Source organism: Vigna unguiculata, chromosome 11 (genome assembly GCF_037176805.1).
Source record: "Vigna unguiculata cultivar grain cowpea cultivar isolate G323 ecotype 2 chromosome 11, ASM3717680v1, whole genome shotgun sequence".
Taxonomy (NCBI): domain Eukaryota; kingdom Viridiplantae; phylum Streptophyta; class Magnoliopsida; order Fabales; family Fabaceae; genus Vigna; species Vigna unguiculata.
The window spans coordinates 14,646,570-14,664,827 of NC_140802.1; the positions used below are offsets into that span (position 1 = coordinate 14,646,570).

General features: G+C 33.9%; 2 protein-coding genes and 1 pseudogene across 2 annotated transcripts; all 3 read left to right on the plus strand.

Moving 5' to 3' along the window:
* The first annotated feature begins 654 nt into the window (after window positions 1–654).
* LOC114169570 (putative disease resistance RPP13-like protein 1) lies at window positions 655–4,080 on the plus strand (annotated as a pseudogene).
* Window positions 4,081–4,508: 428 nt separating this feature from the next.
* Window positions 4,509–8,370, plus strand: LOC146881550 (uncharacterized). The gene is made up of 4 exons (XM_085668825.1): window positions 4,509–5,059; window positions 5,176–6,900; window positions 6,987–7,925; window positions 8,013–8,370. The coding sequence occupies exons 2-4, from the start codon at window positions 5,194–5,196 to the stop codon at window positions 8,184–8,186; spliced, it is 2,820 nt and encodes a 939-aa protein (XP_085524951.1). The 5' UTR covers window positions 4,509–5,059; window positions 5,176–5,193; the 3' UTR covers window positions 8,187–8,370.
* Window positions 8,371–14,473: 6,103 nt separating this feature from the next.
* On the plus strand, window positions 14,474–17,334 carry SAG18 (senescence associated gene 18). The gene is made up of 7 exons (XM_028053187.2): window positions 14,474–14,689; window positions 14,881–14,980; window positions 15,085–15,205; window positions 15,331–15,452; window positions 15,949–16,070; window positions 16,156–16,315; window positions 16,943–17,334. The coding sequence occupies exons 1-7, from the start codon at window positions 14,563–14,565 to the stop codon at window positions 17,052–17,054; spliced, it is 864 nt and encodes a 287-aa protein (XP_027908988.2). The 5' UTR covers window positions 14,474–14,562; the 3' UTR covers window positions 17,055–17,334.
* The last annotated feature ends 924 nt before the right edge of the window (window positions 17,335–18,258 follow it).

Consider the following 18,258-nt stretch of genomic DNA (forward strand, 5'->3'; position numbering starts at 1 on the left):
ATTTTTTACTCAATATTTTATTTAAAATTTAATTTAATTTCATAATTTTAATTAACTAAATTTTAATATATTATTTAAATAATTATATACAATACATTTTATTAAAAATATATATAAATATACACTTTTATTATAAAATTAAGTAAATAATTATTATTGAATTTTATAAAATAAAATATTTATATTAAATTTAATTATACTTTTATAATTTTAAATTAATTTGATAAATAAACATTTCGAAAATTCGGTACCCGTGCGTTGTACGGATAGAAATACTAGTATAATAGAGAGATTGAACTTTCAGTATAAGCTTCTGCATATTACCTATTTTTTAAAAATTAAACGAGTAGAAAATTGCAACAAAGTTTAATAAATATTGAAACAAAATCATGGCCACTCATTCATGATGGAAAACAGCTGTAAATGTTTGTGTTGACGTGAAGACGGATCAGCCATTAGATTAAGCTTCACTTTCAAATTACTCATTTCCATTCATCTGCATATTCCCTTTTTCTGTACCCATCTTTCACAAAATAGCTTTTCATCTATATTATAAACACACATAATTTCTATGTTAAGATACTTTTGGAGTTTATTTGACGAACTAAAAATATTTTATTTATATTTAGAAGTAAAATTCTAACTGGGTCCTCTATTTTGCGTGGTTGGATAGACTCAACAGTTAGTGGTTGACTGGTGACCTTATAAAGTAAACCATCGTTCATAATACATCTGCACTGATTCATTCAGATCACTCATTTCCAACCATCCACTCCATTTTCAACCATGGCTGCTAAATTGATTACCGGTGCTCTTGTGTCCACCTTCGTTGAGAGCACTATTGACAATTTAGCTTCTCGTTTTGGGGACATATTTCGTGGAAAAAAAAGAAATAAGAAGCAACTAAGCAACTTGAAGGTGAAGCTCCTATCTGTTGATGTTGTGGTTGATGATGCAGAACAGAAACAGTTCACAGATCCACGTGTGAGAGATTGGCTTCTCGCAGTCAAAGATGTCGTGTTTGATTCAGAAGATCTCTTGGAGGAAATAGATCATGCACTCTCCAAAAGCCAAGTGGAAGCTGAGTCTCAAAGTGCTACGAAAAAGGTGTGGATTTCCCTTAAATCTTCTTTTGCCACTTTCTTTGAAAATGAAATTGAAACAAGGATGGAAAAACTCATTGAGGACCTAGAAGATCTTGCAACACAAAGCCATGTTCTAGGTTTGAAAAAGGTTGATGATGATGTTGGGGTTGGATCAGGATCGGGTAGTAAATTATCATCAACATATTTGCCATGTGAAAGTTTTATCTATGGTAGAGACGATGACAAAGAATTTGTCTTTAAGTGGCTCACATCTCACACTCACAACAACCTATCTATACTTTCTATTGTGGGAATGGGAGGGGTGGGTAAGACCACTCTTGCCCAACATGTATTCAATGATCCAAGGATGGATGAGGCTAAATATGATGTCAAAGTTTGGGTTTGTGTTTCAGATGAATTTGATGTTTTCAAGGTATCAAGAGCAATTCTTGAGGATGTTACTGCGTCAATTGATGATAGTAGAGATACGGAGATGGTTCACAAAAGGTTGAAAGAAAAATTGTCGGAAAAAAAATTTCTTATTTTGGATGATGTTTGGAATGAAAACCACTCTAAATGGGAGGAAGTGAAGAAGCCCCTTGTTTTTGGAGCCCAAGGGAGTAGTATTCTCCTGACTACACGTAGTAAGGAAGTTGCCTCTACCATGCGGTCGGAAGAACACTTCCTACATCAGTTACATGAATATCATAGCTGGAAATTGTTTGCTAAACATGCATTTTGAGATGATGATACTCAACCAAATCCAGAGTGCAGGGAGATTGGCATGGAGATAGTTGAAAAATGTAAAGGACTACCTCTTGCCTTGAAAACACTGGGAAGTTTATTATACAACAAATCATCTGTTTCAGAATGGGAAACTGTGTTCCAAAGTGAAATATGGGAACTTTCGAAAGAGCGTTGTGATATTGTTCCCGCTTTAGCATTGAGCTATATCCACCTTCCTTCCCATTTGAAGGCATGCTTTGTGTGTACTGTGCTCTATTTTCGAAGGATTATGGGTTTAAAAAAGAGGATTTGATTCAGTTGTGGATGACTGAAAATTTCCTACACCATCGTCAACATAGTAAGACTCCCGAAGAAGTTTGCCATCAATACTTCAATGATCTAATATCAAGGTCATTTTTTCAACAATTAGGTGAGAGAGAAGTATTTGTCATGCATGACCTACTGCATGATTTGGCAAAATATGTCGGTGGAGGCATCTACTTCCGGAGCGAATTTGATCAAGTAGAAAAGATACCAAAGGTAACCCGTCATTTTTCAGTTGAACTTGGTAACAACATATATTTTGATGGGTTTGGAACTTTATCTAACACACAAAGGTTACGCACCTTTATGCCAATATGTTTATGCCAATATGTAGGAGAATGACTAATTATTACGATGGTTGGCATTGCAATATGTCGATACATGAATTGTTCTCCAAGTTTAAATATTTACGGATGTTATCTTTATTTCATTGTTTTGAACTTCAAGAGTTACTTGACTCTGTAAGCAATCTTGAGCATCTTCGTTCGTTAGATCTCTCCTGTACTACCATAAAAAGATTATCTAGAAACATATGTTCACTCTCCCATTTGCAAATACTGAAGTTGAACTACTGTATGGATTTGGAGGAGCTACCTTCAAATTTGCATTTACTTACCAATTTGTGTCGGCTTGAAATTATACGTACTGAACTAACGAAGGTGCCACCATATTTGGGAAAACTGAAAAATCTTAAAGTAATGATGAGTCACTTTAATGTTGGCCATAGCAGGGAGTTCGGTATTCAACAACTAGGAGAGTTCAACCTTGGTGGAAGTCTATCAATTGAGGAGATGCAGAATGTTGAGTATTCCCTTGATGCATTAGAAGCAGATTTGAAGAATAAAACACAACTTGTGAAACTAAAGTTGCGATGGAGGAAGAATGGGAACTCTATTGATTCAATAAAAGAAGGGGATGTAATTGAAAATCTACAACCTCCTAAAAACTTAAAGGAGTTGTCAATCTATAGGTATGGTGGCAAACGATTTCCAACTTGGTTACTAGAAAATTCATTGTGGAATATGGTGTCCTTAGTGTTGAAGGATTGTAAATCTTGCCTATGATTACCTTCTCTTGGACTTTTGCCATATCTCAAGCACTTGAGGATTATAAAACTTGATGAGATAGTGAGCATTGACACTGAGTTTCCATATCTCTCTGTGGAACTTTCCATTACATTTATTCCCAACAATCAAGAATCTTGTGCTCAATGAGTTGCGTAATCTTCAAATGCTATCACAGGGTCTCATCCATAATCATCTGACACGTCTGGACATCATTAATTGCCCTAAATTTGAATCATTTCCTGGAAAAATACATATGCTTCTCCCATCTCTCCAAAACCTATTGATAGAAGATTGTCCAAGTCTTGAGTCCTTCCCTGTAGGAGGTTTACCATCAAATCTAAAATACTTGACAATCATTAACTGTTCCAGACTTATTGGCTCACTCAAAGGAGCTTTGGCAGCCAATTCCTTGCTGGAAAGGTTATCGATTGGACAAGTGGATGCTGAATCTTTTCCTGACGAAGGTTTGTTACCAGTCTCTCTTACTTCTTTAACCATGTCTCATTGTCCAAATCTTAAAACACTTGGCAACAAGGGTCTCTGTCAACTATCATCTCTTAAAACACTAACTCTTTGTGACTGCCCCAACCTTCGATGCTTACCAGAAGAGGGTCTTCCCAAATCAATTTCGGAGTTTTCGATTCGGGGCAACTGCCCTTTGATCGAACAACGTTGCCAGAAAGGAGGGAAAGATTGGGAAAAGATTGCTCACATTCAATACCTGTATATAAGGCAGTGACAATGATGTTTCTCTGTATGTACAGTGAGTTCTTTTACATATTGTTTGATAAATCAAGGAGTTTACTTCTAAATACATGATTGTTCTTCGATTGTAAATGGTTAATATCATAGTTAGAACATGTGAATTTATCACCTAACTACTTGTGCTTCAGTTGTTCATATCGAGGAACTTACATTCATGGTTCCTATGGCTAGCATAGGTTATCCGAGGAATCTATGAAAATAATGTTATCACAAATGTTTCTCTTTTAGAAAGTTACAGTATGAAATATATATATATATATATATATATATATATATATATATATATATATAATAGTTATTTGTATGCAGTAGAATACAAATAACTAATGTTTTCTTTTAGGTTAAAATATTTTTTTGGCCCCAATTTTCATTAAGTTTTGTCAAATAAGTCCTAATTTATTTTCAAATAGGTCTCAATTTTCGTCAATTTTGTTCAATCGGATTCTTTTTTTAACACCGCTTAAATCATTAACGGTCATGAACAATGACTGTCATGTATCATTTCATGGTTCTTTTGAATTTTATTTTAGGGATAAGTATGTTTTTCATCCCTGTACAAACATGCTAAATTGGAAATTGTCCCTCTGTCAAAGTTTATATAAAAATGATCCTTTTACTTTTATAATGAGTGAAAAGTATCCTCCAGTATAAACAGCGTTAAATATTTACTGACTTGGCAAACGGCGTAGATGACATGTCAATTTTTTATTTCAACAGCTGTTACTGCAATTAAAATATTTAAAATCTAATTGATTTATTTAATTAACCGTTTTAAAGTAAATACTTTTAAATAATATGTTGTAAAGTTATTAAGTTTTTAGGTAAACAAAATACTTTAACATATTACGTTTTAAAGGTTTAAACATTTTAGGTAAACCCTGGTGAGTGTTCTAAAAACGCGAAGGGTGTCGTGAGTGTTCTTCATCTAAAATCGCGAAGTGGAAAACAAAAGCGAAGGTCTGATCGTGCGACGGTAGTGTGCCACTGAGAGAGGAAAATCAGGTGCAATAGGGTTTTCGTGTACTGCGAGAAGTGCGAGAAGTGCGAGAAGTGCGAGAGTGAATGCTAGGGTTTTCGTCCGCGACAGTGAAGGTATGGTTTATTAGTTTTTGATTTTTATTTTTGATTTTTGATTTTGATTTTCGTCCGCATATGATTTCATAGTTTTGAAACACATTGTAATTTGGGGTAATTTCTTTTTGAATCAGTGTTAGAGATTGAATGAAATGGGGGTAAGTAGGTTCAATTTAACAGTTCACCAGATGGGGAAATTTGTGAGGGCGAAAAAGCAGTTGGTTTACGTGGGTGGGGAGAAACATAGGATACATAATGTTGATCCTGATATGTGGTCATATTTTGAAGCTGTGAATATAGTCAAGGAATTTAAATATGTTGGTGAATTCAAGTTGTGGTGGAAGCCCAGTAAGGGAAGCATAAATAGAGATTTGAAACTTCTTGTGTTGGACAAGGATGCCATGGAGTTATCCACTTATGCAGAGCAAAGTAGAGATGAAGTAGATATTTATGTGGAGCATACAATTACTGAAACTCAAAATGTTGAGATTGTGAAGTTAATTGAAGGTTGTCCAAGTAGTGAGGCTGAATGTGAGGGTACTAATAAGGATGTTGGTGCTGAATTTGATGGAGAGGTTGGAGTTGGTAATGAAGGTCAGGGTGAACAACATAATGGAGAAGTTGGTGAGGGTCATGAGCATAATGGAGAAGTTGGTGAGGGTGAAGACCATAATGGAAAGGTTGGTGAGGGTGAAGACCATAATGGAAAGGTTGGGGAGGGAGCTGATATTGATGAAGAAGGGTCAGTTCAAGATGTGGTTTTGGACGGCAGTGATGCAGAATTATGTGAAGATAGAGAAGATGGTTTTGGGATGGATGATGGACCACGAAGAAACATTCAAGACGTTCTTAATAGATGGAGACAATTTGCTGAAGGATTTAACGTAAGTTCTGAAACAGGGGCCGAAGACATTGGACCTGGCGGTTTTGAGGCAAATAAAAATGTTGAAGACCATGAAATAGATGAAGAATATAGCAGCGAAGATTTAGGCAGTGATGTTGAAGGGAATGACAATTTCTCAAAGTTCAAAAGTGATGATATGTGTAAGAGCTTCAAGTTTAAGCTTGGAATGGAATTTTGTTCATTGAAAGAGGCCAAACAAGCAATTAGAGAACATGCAGTTCTGAATGGGAGGCAGGTTGAATTTGTGAAAATGGACAAAGTAAGAGTCAGAGCTGTCTGCAAAAAAAGATGTGGGTTCTTAATTTTGGTAAGCAAAGTTGGCTCATGTCATAGCTTTAGAGTTAAAACATTAGTTGATGTACATCAATGTGCAAGAGTTTTTAACAACAAAAATGCCAATATAGAGTGGGTATCAAAAGTTGTTATGGATAAGTTTAGAAATGTTGGCAATATGTCAGCAAATGAAATTATGGATGACATTAAGAAATCACACAGCATTGGAATTAGTCCATGGACAGCTTTGCAAGCTAAGCACAGAGCATTGGATGTACTAGAGGGGGATGCTGCTAAACAATATTCATTGTTATTTGATTACATGGCAGAATTGAGGAGAGTTGGGAGTGGAACAACTTGTAAGATTAAATTCAGTGAGCCTATTCCTAATTTCCAGCCAAGATTTGAAAGTTTTTACATGTGCCTTGATGGTTGCAAGAAGGGTTTCTTAGGTGGTTGTAGGCCTTTTATTGCTGTTGATGGGTGTCATCTGAAGACTAAATATGGTGGGCAATTGTTGGTTGCTGTAGGCCGAGATCCTAATGATCAATATTTTCCCCTTGCTTTTGCTGTGGTTGAAAACGAATGTAAAGAAACTTGGAGGTGGTTTCTGACGCTCTTATTGGATGACATTGGTGATATGCAGACAAATAGATGGGTTTTCATCTCCGATCAGCAAAAGGTAAAACTTTTTATGTTTATTCTCTTCTTCGTTTAGTATATGCTTTATGTATTTATTGCAAATAATATGATTAAAATAACTGGCAGGGACTGTTGCCTGTTTTTGACGAGATATTGGAAGGTGTTGAGCATAGATTTTGTCTTCGTCATTTGTACAACAACTACAAAAAAAAGTTCGGAGGTGGGGTTTTAATTCGGGATTTGATGATGGCAGCTGCTAAAGCTACCTATTACCAAGCATGGGAGGCTAAAATGGAGGAACTGAAAAAGATTAATCAAGAAGCTCATAACTGGTTAGTAAAGATTCCCACCAAATGTTGGTGCAAACATGCATTTAGCTCTTATCCTAAGTGTGATGTAGTGATGAATAATCTATCTGAATCATTTAACAGCACCATTTTATTAGCTAGAGACAAACCCATTTTAACCATGATGGAGTGGATTAGAACTTATTTGATGAGTAGATTTGCAAATTTAAGAGAAAAAGTATCAAAATATCAAGGTGATGTCATGCCTAAACCAAGAAATAGATTGAATAGGGAAATTGAGAGGAGTGGAAATTGGATGGCTGTTTGGGCTGGTGGTGATAAGTTTGAGGTCACACAAGGTTTTACCATGGAGAAGTTTGTAGTTGACTTAAAACAACTTTCATGTACATGTTGGTTTTGGGAGTTAGTTGGTATCCCTTGTAGACATGCTGTTACTGCTATAAATTATAGACTAGAAGACCCAGAAAACTATGTTCATAGATTTTACAAAAAGGCAGCATACCAACGTTGTTATGGAGAACAAATTTCCCCAATTAATGGTCAACCTATGTGGCCAAAAACCAATTCACAACCTATTTTACCTCCATCATACAAGACACCTGCTGGAAGGCCAAGGAAATTAAGAAGAAGGGAAGCAGATGAAACTGTCAGTCACTCAAAAATCAGCAGAAGAAATTTGAAGATGAAGTGCACAAGATGTGATCAATTTGGCCACAACATAAGAGGATGCAAAAGTAAACCAAAAAAAACCACAGGGGTAATACCAGTTTATATCAGATCTGACCATAATTTAGCTGTTATTAATTGTTGAAATTGATGCATATTTGGTCTTCTTGAAAAACAGGTGAAAACCAGGATCAGGAAGCAATCTTCAAAGAGAAAGGGACCTGCAGGTACAAGAATTGCTCCGCCCATGGGAACCAGCAACAACAGCTCCACCAGCAACACTCCAGGAGCAGGGACGAGAGGAATGGCACCTACTTTAGGTTCTCAACACTCCAACAACACCTCTGCCTAGAGCATGTAATGTGTAAAGACTTTGTATTGTAATGTGAAGTGGACCACACTTTTGTAATATGGAGTGGTCCACACTATTATTGGGTGAAGTGTTCTGGAATTGTGGTCCACCGCTTTTAAATATTTTGGCCCAACTTTTGTAATATCTTTTGCTTTTAAATATTGTGGTCCAACTTTTGATACAATACTGTATGCCACCACTTTCAACAGCTTTTATTACTTTACCATATTTTAATGTTCACAAGCTATGACTTGTTCCAACATTTTATGTCTTTTAGCGGTGAAATCAGAATTGAACAAATACTGTATGCCACCACTTTCAACAGCTTTTATTACTTTACCATATTTTAATGTTCACAAGCTATGACTTGTTCCAACATTTTATGTCTTTTAGCGGTGAAATCAGAATTGAACAGCATTTTATGTCTTCGAGCGGTCAAATCAAATTTTTTTTCGATGCTTTAGATCCAATACATGTTTCACATGAAAGAATACATTGTGGTTTAATTTACATGCGTATTGTTCGATTAATTGAATTCAGCAGCGTTAAAGTAATAGGTGATAGGTACTAAATCAACTCAGTTTTCCAGCGTTAAAGTGAAGAAGGTGAAAATGATTCAAAAAAAACAGAACATAACCATTGATGCAAGGGTCTGATACATTATGAAATACAATGACAGCACGCTAAAACACAAACTCTGTCAGTTAACCGAACAATTGCTCTTTAAACACATAATTACACCAAACATTAATGTCAAAATCCAAGCCACAACGAAAATATAAAATTGTATCTTCCCTGCTGTCATCTCTGCCTCCAATTTCAACTTCAACTTGGTATTTTTCCTAATCAGTTGTATCACATATTTGTCGTTAACAGCAACTACTTCATCATCTTCTTCCTCCATTTCTGGTTTTTCTTCCATCACACTTTCTTCACCATCATGAACCCATTCAAAGTACTTACAGTTATCATCACTCTACACTTAAAACAAAAACACATAAACACTCCAATCATAAATTATTTCTCTAACAAAAACAGAATTAAAAGAACTTACTCTCCAGTTCCTACATCTCCAAAAAAATCTTCCTTTGTTCTTCGTCGTGTTTGCTTGCAGAAGCACTACTTTTTCCCCACAACCACATAATTTGCCTCTTAGACCCGAGAACGAACTTGAGGCACCAACACTCTTCGTTCCAGAATTTCTGCGAATGTATGCAGAGCTCTCGCCATGGGATTTCATCACCAACAACCTGTCTTTATCAAAATTAAAAAAACTTTACCCTATTCATTGTTTACGAACCCTACACGAACCCCAAATCGAAATCACTTACCCGTTCTTCAACGAAACCACACTCCAAGTTTAGATCGACTTTCGCAGATGATTTTTCACGTTGCTCTACGGCCTGAAGCTGGTGCGATGCGAGCCTTTCCTGGTGCAGATCGATCAATGGTGCGAGCGGTGCTGGTGCGACCCTTCAAGGAAACCACAAACCCTACAATCTCTCTCAATGGTAAATTAAAAAGAAGAGATAAATCAATTAGATTTTAAATATTTTAATTGCAGTAACAGCTGTTGAAATAAAAAATTGACATGTCATCTACGCCGTTTGCCAAGTCAGTAAATATTTAACGCTGTTTATACTGGAGGATACTTTTCACTCATTATAAAAGTAAAAGGATCATTTTTATATAAACTTTGACAGAGGGACGATTTCCAATTTAGCATGTTAGTACAGGGATGAAAAACATACTTATCCCTTTATTTTATTTTTTATTTAGTTTTATATTTTAATTTTTCTTAATTTTTTTTCTTAATTTTTTTTAATTTTTAAATGTCCACGTGTCAATCCAATAGCATACCACGTATCAAAGTCGTTCTATATTCAATTTGGTCCCTATATTTGTTATTTTTGTTCAATTTAGTCTCAATTTTGTTTAAAATTGATCAATTTTCTCTCTATCGAAGATGTAACCAAATTTAATTTTTATATCAAAGTTATAATGATGTGAATTTTAATCTATTATATAAAAATATTTAATAAAAAATGTGAATTTTAATATAAAAATTAAATTTGATTTCAATTTGGAGAGAGACCAAATTGGTTCATGTTAACAAAAATTGGGACTAAATTGAACAAAAATAATAAATATAGGAACCAAATTGAATATAGAACATTGACTTTGACACGTGGTACGCTGCTGGGTTGACACGTGGACATTTTAAAAATATTAAAATAATAAAAAAAAAACATAAAGTGACACGTGGTAGTCACTGTTCATGACTGTTAATGATTTAAACGGTGTTAGCAAAATAGAACCAAATTGAACAAAATTGACGAAAATTGGAACATATTTGAAAACAAAATCAAAATTAGGACTTATTTGACAAAACTTGATGAAAATTAGGACAAAAAGGTATTTTAACATTTATATATATATATAATTTTTTGTAAGTTGGATTCAAAATAAAATTTAATCGGCAATATTTAATTTTCAATTATACAATCAAACTAACGATGAATAAAAACATTTAGTCGTAAACACAAAATTCTTATATGAAAACAATAATAGGAAAAATATTGAAAAAGATTATACACTTTCACCAAAACATAGATCATTTTAATATAGGACTAGTACTATATGTAAGATCCCCGAGTTTAAACATGAAAAAGGAATGTTATAAAACATCTTTGCACAATATTTAATTAGTCATTTAAATATATGATTAAAAAATACACACGATTACGTAAATATTTGAACGATTTTTCTGTATATATTTTTTTGTCTCCAAATACTATTTTTGTTTGTAAATCATGGTTGATATCATTATAAAACTTTAACAACCCACTAAATTAGAGAATTAAAGTTTCATCAAACGTAAGAAAAAATATATACTCATGTAAGAAAATAATACAAAACTAACAAAACCTGAATTTGGAGAGGCTGAAGCAACCTAATGTTAAGAGGTAAACTGTCAAAGGAAAAGAAATGAAGTCTATTATCCACACCAATATTAGAAAAAAAATATTAATGAACTTATTTCCTTAAAAAATATAAGAAAATTTAAGGATAAAATATGTTTTTAATCGCTAAATTTAGACACAAAATTAGAATTCATCTTTATTTCAAATTTTAATACATTTTGGTCTCCAAAATCTAAAAATGAATAGATATAGTTTTTTTAATCCAAGTGCATTAAATGTTTTTGGCTTGTCAAATGCATTTTAGGATGACGTTTGAGTTGTTTATACTAATTTGACATCTTCTAGCTCAAATGTAATCCTGAAAAACCATTTAACAACCTCCAAAAAAAATGTCATTACATTTAAAAGAACACACACATGCATTTTAGGATGACGATTGAGTTGTTTTATACCAATTTAACATCTTCTAGCTCAAATGTAATATTGAAAAAACATTTAACAAGGTCCAAAAAAAATTTATGTCATTAGATTTAAAAGAACACTTATAAATACTTATAAGTTATTTCCTATCTCTAGATACTTATAAAGTTTTGGAGTTTAAATTTTGGATTAAATACATTTTTAGTTACTCGATAGCTAGGGTTTTGTTAAAGCGTTTGAGATTGTGCGCGAGCACCTAGGCCTGACTCCTACCCCTTATATGTTTAAGTATTTTTATCAACTATAGCACGAGGCTAAAGTTGGTTGGGTCTCGTTGAATGGTGTCCCTGGGTATGGTCCCCTCTTTACCATGTATTCCCAATCATTTAAGAATTTCAAAGGCAAATATTTTAAGCTAAAAGTCGCTTCTCCCGAGTTTGTTGTGCAATATTTCCTTCGTTCGGGTACCCTAGAGCCTCGGTTCCATGTGTGCTAGTTGCGTCCTCAAAAATTCACCTTAGTGCTGGATGGTGTTTTGAGTGCCAAGGAAGTCAGGGGAGTTGAGCTCACTAGGCAGCTTCCTTAGCCTATGGATGTCAATGATTTGTTGTATGTCCTTGACGTTAACCCTACTCTGTATTTTGAGGGTAAAGATAGTAGGTTTGCTTTATCATGGCACCAGTTTTGTGTTTTGATTGTGTTTGGTTTTTGTGTCCAGAGTACATGTCATCTAAGGGCTTCGACTATCAGTCTTAAAAGTAGTAGCGAATCTTGACCAAATATTTTGGAGGGGCCGAAGTAATGTAATTTTTTTATTATTAAATTGGATCATTAGTAAAGTGCTTCAAAGAAATGGCTCCTCTAATTGAACAATTAAAAATAATTAATATAATGCTTCAAAATATATGTGAAGAAATAAAATTTATCTTGTTTTCATCTTTGTCAATAGCTTCTCTCTTATCATGTGTAAAATATGAATATATTATTTTATTCTCCATTAATATACCTATTTTTTTTAATAATATTAAAATAATTTATAATAGTCTAATAAAAATTTGAGCGACATAATTATTAAAATAAAATATATTATAATCAAGTCACGATGAAAAAACACATAATACATTAGAAGAGGTGGGCTTATGCATTCAAAGAGAATGACACCGAGCTCGACCGTCAAAGGTGAAACTGCTGCGTTGGTCTGAGGGCTTGTAGATGCTTCAGGCCGAGGTGTTGGGCCTAAAGGCTACTAGTGAGGTGCTAGCGAAGCAAGGGGTGGGCAAGGATGCTGAACTTGAGTGCACCGCCATTTGCCTGGCTGAGCTATCAATAGAGAAGGGTAGCCTAGACTCAAATCTAGGCAAGGCCAATGTGAGGTCGAGGCAAAGTTTTACTAGGCCCCACGATGGGTGCCAAATTTTCTTACCGAAATTGGGAGCGTGACCCTTTTTGGGAATGACTAGATCCAATTGAGGGATTTGGTCACTCTTGTTGACTGGAGTGAATCTCTTGTGCTTAGAAGGGGGATGGTTCACATTTTGGGCCTTAGAACCCAACGATAAATCAGATAAGAAGATATTAACCAACTTTGGTGGTTACTTATCGTTATAATGTGATATCTTACCAGATACACTAATCCTACGAGTATTTAACGTTTCAAGCACGATCATGCTACCAAGACTTGCCACTACGTGGATATTTCGCCCAGAAAAGGCATCTTGGGATATTGGGCTTGATGAGATGCCTCTAGCCAAATGACCTATAACAAGAGCCATGACAAGGAGAATACAAGAGGAATGTGTCACAAATGCGCATGCAAGGCCCAAGATAAACTTCACATGGGCCAAGGAAGATGTGAAGACCTAGCCTATAACTCTTTCCTTGTAAATACTATATTAGGATTTTATTTTGGGCTTTGTATTTTGGGCCCAATAAAATAATGTTTTCTTTGGGCCATGTATTTGGTCTTGGAGAAAATTGGGCTAAATGAATCAAGAGTAATGCATCTACTTTAAATAAGCCTATGATTCTGATCCTTTTTCATTAAGTGTTTATCATACATAACCTTAAAAATATGTTCTAAGAATCCTAAATTCTAAAATTAAGTAAATATCATGGTACCGTGAAAAAGTGACATTTCTTCTAAAACATATTTAAATGATCCTATTCACATGTTTAATTAAAGTGGAAAAGTTAACAAGAATTTCTACCATTTAATATATACATAATATAATTTTTATTTAGAAAAAAGAGTTATCATCGTCTTTTTCTTATTTTTTCTAATAAGTGCTTATAAAAAATTGTTAAAAGATATCTTATTTTATTGAAACTTTTAACTACATAAGGTTGTGCTTTTTTTATATAAAATTTAAATATTTATTTTTCAAAAAAAAACGGCATTTTCATACGTGAATTATGGTGGATGCAAATTACATTAATAGAGTTTTTAATTAGTCGATTTAGGTTGAGTAATGCTCTAGGTTTTATTTTTCCTCCGAATGATGTAAATCAATCCATGAACATTTCTAATATTATTAAAATAATATAATTATTTATTTCCCCATTTTCTACACAAGTAAATAAATCTATTGATTTATTAGAATTTAAGCTACATCTGTCAGCAATGTTTATCAAAAGAAATTGTGCCATTAATTTAAGTAGACTAATTATGCGTTTTATATTAATATCAAATAAAAAGATTATTTTTATTTGATAAAAACAAAATAGTCTAATTTAGAAAGAACACCAAGAACTTTTATAACCAAGTTTATCCCTGTTATCTTATGTCATGTTATAGTATAACAATTACTTAAATAGTTTAATCATATATATATATATATATATATATATATATATATATATATATATATATATAATAAAGTCTGAAATCAAATAAGATAAGTATTTTTATTATTTATTTGTTTTTGTTTTTAAGGTGTGAGGTAATACAAACTTCTTCTATAAGGAAAAGAAAATGTGTTCTAGAACCCAACTCATACGAAACTTGTATCGCTCAGCATCTGCGCCCCCAAACCATGAGAAATCGCAGCCTCTATGCGTCGCTGGTTGCACTTTTTTGCTTCCTCGTACTTATGATCGTTACCCCAGCCATTCCTCAGTCTCAGGAGTATCATAATTTCGCCGACCACCGCAAATTCTTGGGTAACCCTCTTCACTTTCTACTGTGTTTCGGATTCACTTTTCGCCCTATTCTGTTTCTACTGTTTACCCTTTTTTCTTGTTTTGCTTATTTTCAAATGGGTCGCCTAAAAAGGTGAATTTTACTCCACTGATTATGATTTTGGAGGAATTGGTGTGAATTGAGTGGAGATTCTTTTGAATGTTCATTTCAGGTATTCCTAATGCACTTAATGTGATATCAAATTTCCCTTTTCTGGTTATTGGTCTCGTTGGACTTGTACTCTGTTATCGTGGAAACTACTTTAGACTCAGGTACTATAGTCGATTAGTTTTTTGTAGCAACCCAATTTATCACTGCTGGCAAAAATCTTGATCCTGTTTGTTGTGTGGTTTGTGATTGTGATGCGTGCTAAAAGCTTGGAAGGTGAAATATGGGGTTGGACTTGCTTCTATGTTGGTGTGGCTGCTGTTGCAGTTGGATCTTCGTACTATCATCTCAAGCCAGATGATGCTCGCCTTGTGTGGGATAGGTTGCCAGTGAGTTAGACTTGAATTTAGTTTTATGCAAATTTTTTGCCTCTGCTGAAAGCCGTTGCCATCCCTTCTTTTTGGCCCATTTTAACGAGTCAACTTTTTAATCTACAAGCTGATTATGATTGCAGATGACTATTGCTTTCACATCCATCATTGCAATATTCATCATTGAGCGGATTGATGAGAGGAAGGGAACGGTTTCAATTATACCTCTACTTTTGGCTGGTATAATAAGCATTGTGTATTGGAGGCAAGCTCTTTGTTTTGCATTTTATTTGACAGAATTTTGTCTTTTAAGTAGAAGTCAGCTGTTCTTCATATGGATAAAGCATAAAACGTAGTGTTGATTATGCCAATGCGTTTGCCATTTTTATGTAGTTACATGATTCATCATGGGGATAATCAACTCGTAGAACAGTTCAGAGTGTCAAAACTTAGTTTAGTTATTTTCGATTTTATTGTTCATTTATGTGATTTCAATTTGAGGTTAGTTGTTAAGTATGTGTTTGGGTTAACGTTGACAAACCAAATGAAATTGATTTTGAAAAGCTATCTAAACTGTTGTTTCAACTCAATCTATTCTTGATCCATAATCAATTTCTCAACGTGTAACCAATCATGTCTAAATCTACCTAAAACCATGTTACTTGGTATTTCAACATGAAATCAAATACGTACCAAGCACTTCACCATTCAGCTGAGTTAGTTACCTGAAACTTGAAATAATTATTCTTGTCTTCCATTAGGTTCTTTGATGACCTTCGTCCATATGCTCTGGTCCAGTTTGTGCCTTGCATTGCCATTCCTCTAATGGCTATTTTGTTACCTCCAATGTACACACATTCAACATATTGGCTCTGGGCTGCAGGTTAGGATTTATGTTATGATATAATTCCTCTTAATGTTTGTTATAAGCTCAAGCCATGCTTATATTTTAAATAATTTCTTTCCAGGGTTTTATCTTTTAGCTAAAGTGCTAGAAGCTACTGATGAGGTGATCTATGGATGGACACACCATATTGTCAGTGGTCACACACTTAAGCATCTAGCTGCAGCAATGGTTCCTGTCTTCTTAACATTCATGCTTGCTAAGAGGGATGTTGAACCTGAGAGGTATTTGCGTGTCTGCAACATTAAAACTGCACATAATTAATGGATATAATTGTTTCAGCATTTGTAGTGCAAGAAAACTGCCTACAATTGTGGGAATACGAGATATAGTTCACGCAATGAATTGGCATTAAGCTTAGGTCCTATCTGCTCTATTAAAATGTCTCAGCCTGGGCTATTGGAGGTACATGGAGCATGGAAAAAGAAAAGAAATATTAAGAAAGATAATCTACCTGTTTCCCTCCTTAGTATATGATCTATGTTGATTACAAAATCTTGTAGTTCTTTTTTGGGTCTGCCTTACAAACTATCGATCAGTAGAGTGACTTTCAGTAGTAAATATGTGTTTGTTGCATTTATCTCTTTAATTTAACTGTATATTTAACTTATGATTGTTAGATTTTGTTAGCCAAAAATGTGGGAACTAGTAGATTTGCAAGATTGTCAGCCATATTGTGAATTTTCCGATATTTACCCGTATGATTGTAGCATTAGTTGAAAACTTGCAGTTCATTACTTCATTTTCTGTTGTATTTTGGAAACTACTTTAAAATTGCAATTTCAGTTTGACAACTATCTCGATTATTTGATTGCTGTGAATTTCATTTGATTGCTGCGATCTTCATGCAGGCAAAATTTGCTTAAAACTTGGAGGGTTTCTTGGATGAAGTTCAGAGAGGGCAACTCCAACGTTGAGAGCTACTCTTACTCGTACAGTACGGTGCCGGTTGTGGAGAAATAGTATGGTGTTACTTTCCCATACAACAAAATAAAGGGGTATACTGGATTACCTAATACTGTTAAGCTTCAATGTGGACCAGGTAAAGTGCCATGACTTTCATACAATAATATTATCTGTAATTAACTCTGTACAGTTTCTCATAGGTACAATGTAGAGAGTATTTATTTTAGTTATGAATGTGTTATGTACTTTTTATGTCACCTCCTTCACACTCTGGTGGTGCTTGTCTCAAAATTATACTAAATGAAATTAGAATATATCTGCTAGTTTGCAGTACTCATCACAGTAAATTGAAGTTCAGCTGAACTTTGTATTAAAAACAAACAAAACAAGAAAGAAGAAAAAGAAATCACAATGAAAGAATAACCTATTGTGTGTTTCAAGACATCCCCTCTCCGCAATAAATACAATGAGTGTTTAAAATGAAATGAAAACAGTGTTAGAACATGATAATAATAGTAAATGTTACTGCAACAAACAAACATGAAAGGTACATAAAACAGAAGACAAGGAATTGAAATGTGGTTGTTTGTTTGTTACTCACCTAAAACAAGGACGGTAATCTGGAAGTTAGAACATACTTACAATACCCATATGAGTACTCTAGGATTAACCCTTTTTTGTAACTTCTTTTACTTGCTATGATTTTATCAATACTCATATAACATTCTGTTCTGTATATATTTTCTTCTATCTTCACGAATTAACAAAAAAATGGTTAAAATAATGTTCCACTCACCAGTTCACTTTTCAGATATTGAATTCATGACGATCTCAAAGTCTTCAATCACCATGTTATTTAGGATTAGATTTTTATTATCATATTTGTATTTAAAAGATAGGGTCAATTTTTTGTCGTAAAAGTTCGTTAAATGTAATAAGCTCCTAATGATTTCGGCATATTTGGACATATTGAGGTTGAATTTTTTTTCTTTCTATTTTTCTTTAATTTAGAGTTAATATCATAAATAGTGCGTACAAACTTAAAGTCATAATAGCCTAACTTGTTAAGAAGCCTTTTGGTATATTGTTCTTGAAATAATAATATATTACCTCCCTTCTGATTCTAACTCGTAAAATTATACTTCTTCGGACTTTTATTTCAAATTTATATTTTACAAATAATTTTGTTCTTGAAACTATATAATTGCTTATACTGTCACTAAAATGTAGGTATATAGAGACACCCATTTTTAGTTTTAAT

Coding starts and splice junctions, on each gene's coding strand:
- LOC146881550 (XM_085668825.1), top strand. CDS start 5,194: ATGGGGGTAAGTAGGTTCAATTTAACAGTTCACCAGATGGGGAAATTT. Junction 6,901..6,986: donor TCATCTCCGATCAGCAAAAG/GTAAAACTTTTT, acceptor AATAACTGGCAG/GGACTGTTGCCTGTTTTTGA. Junction 7,926..8,012: donor AACCAAAAAAAACCACAGGG/GTAATACCAGTT, acceptor CTTGAAAAACAG/GTGAAAACCAGGATCAGGAA.
- SAG18 (XM_028053187.2), top strand. CDS start 14,563: ATGAGAAATCGCAGCCTCTATGCGTCGCTGGTTGCACTTTTTTGCTTC. Junction 14,690..14,880: donor CGACCACCGCAAATTCTTGG/GTAACCCTCTTC, acceptor TGTTCATTTCAG/GTATTCCTAATGCACTTAAT. Junction 14,981..15,084: donor GGAAACTACTTTAGACTCAG/GTACTATAGTCG, acceptor GCGTGCTAAAAG/CTTGGAAGGTGAAATATGGG.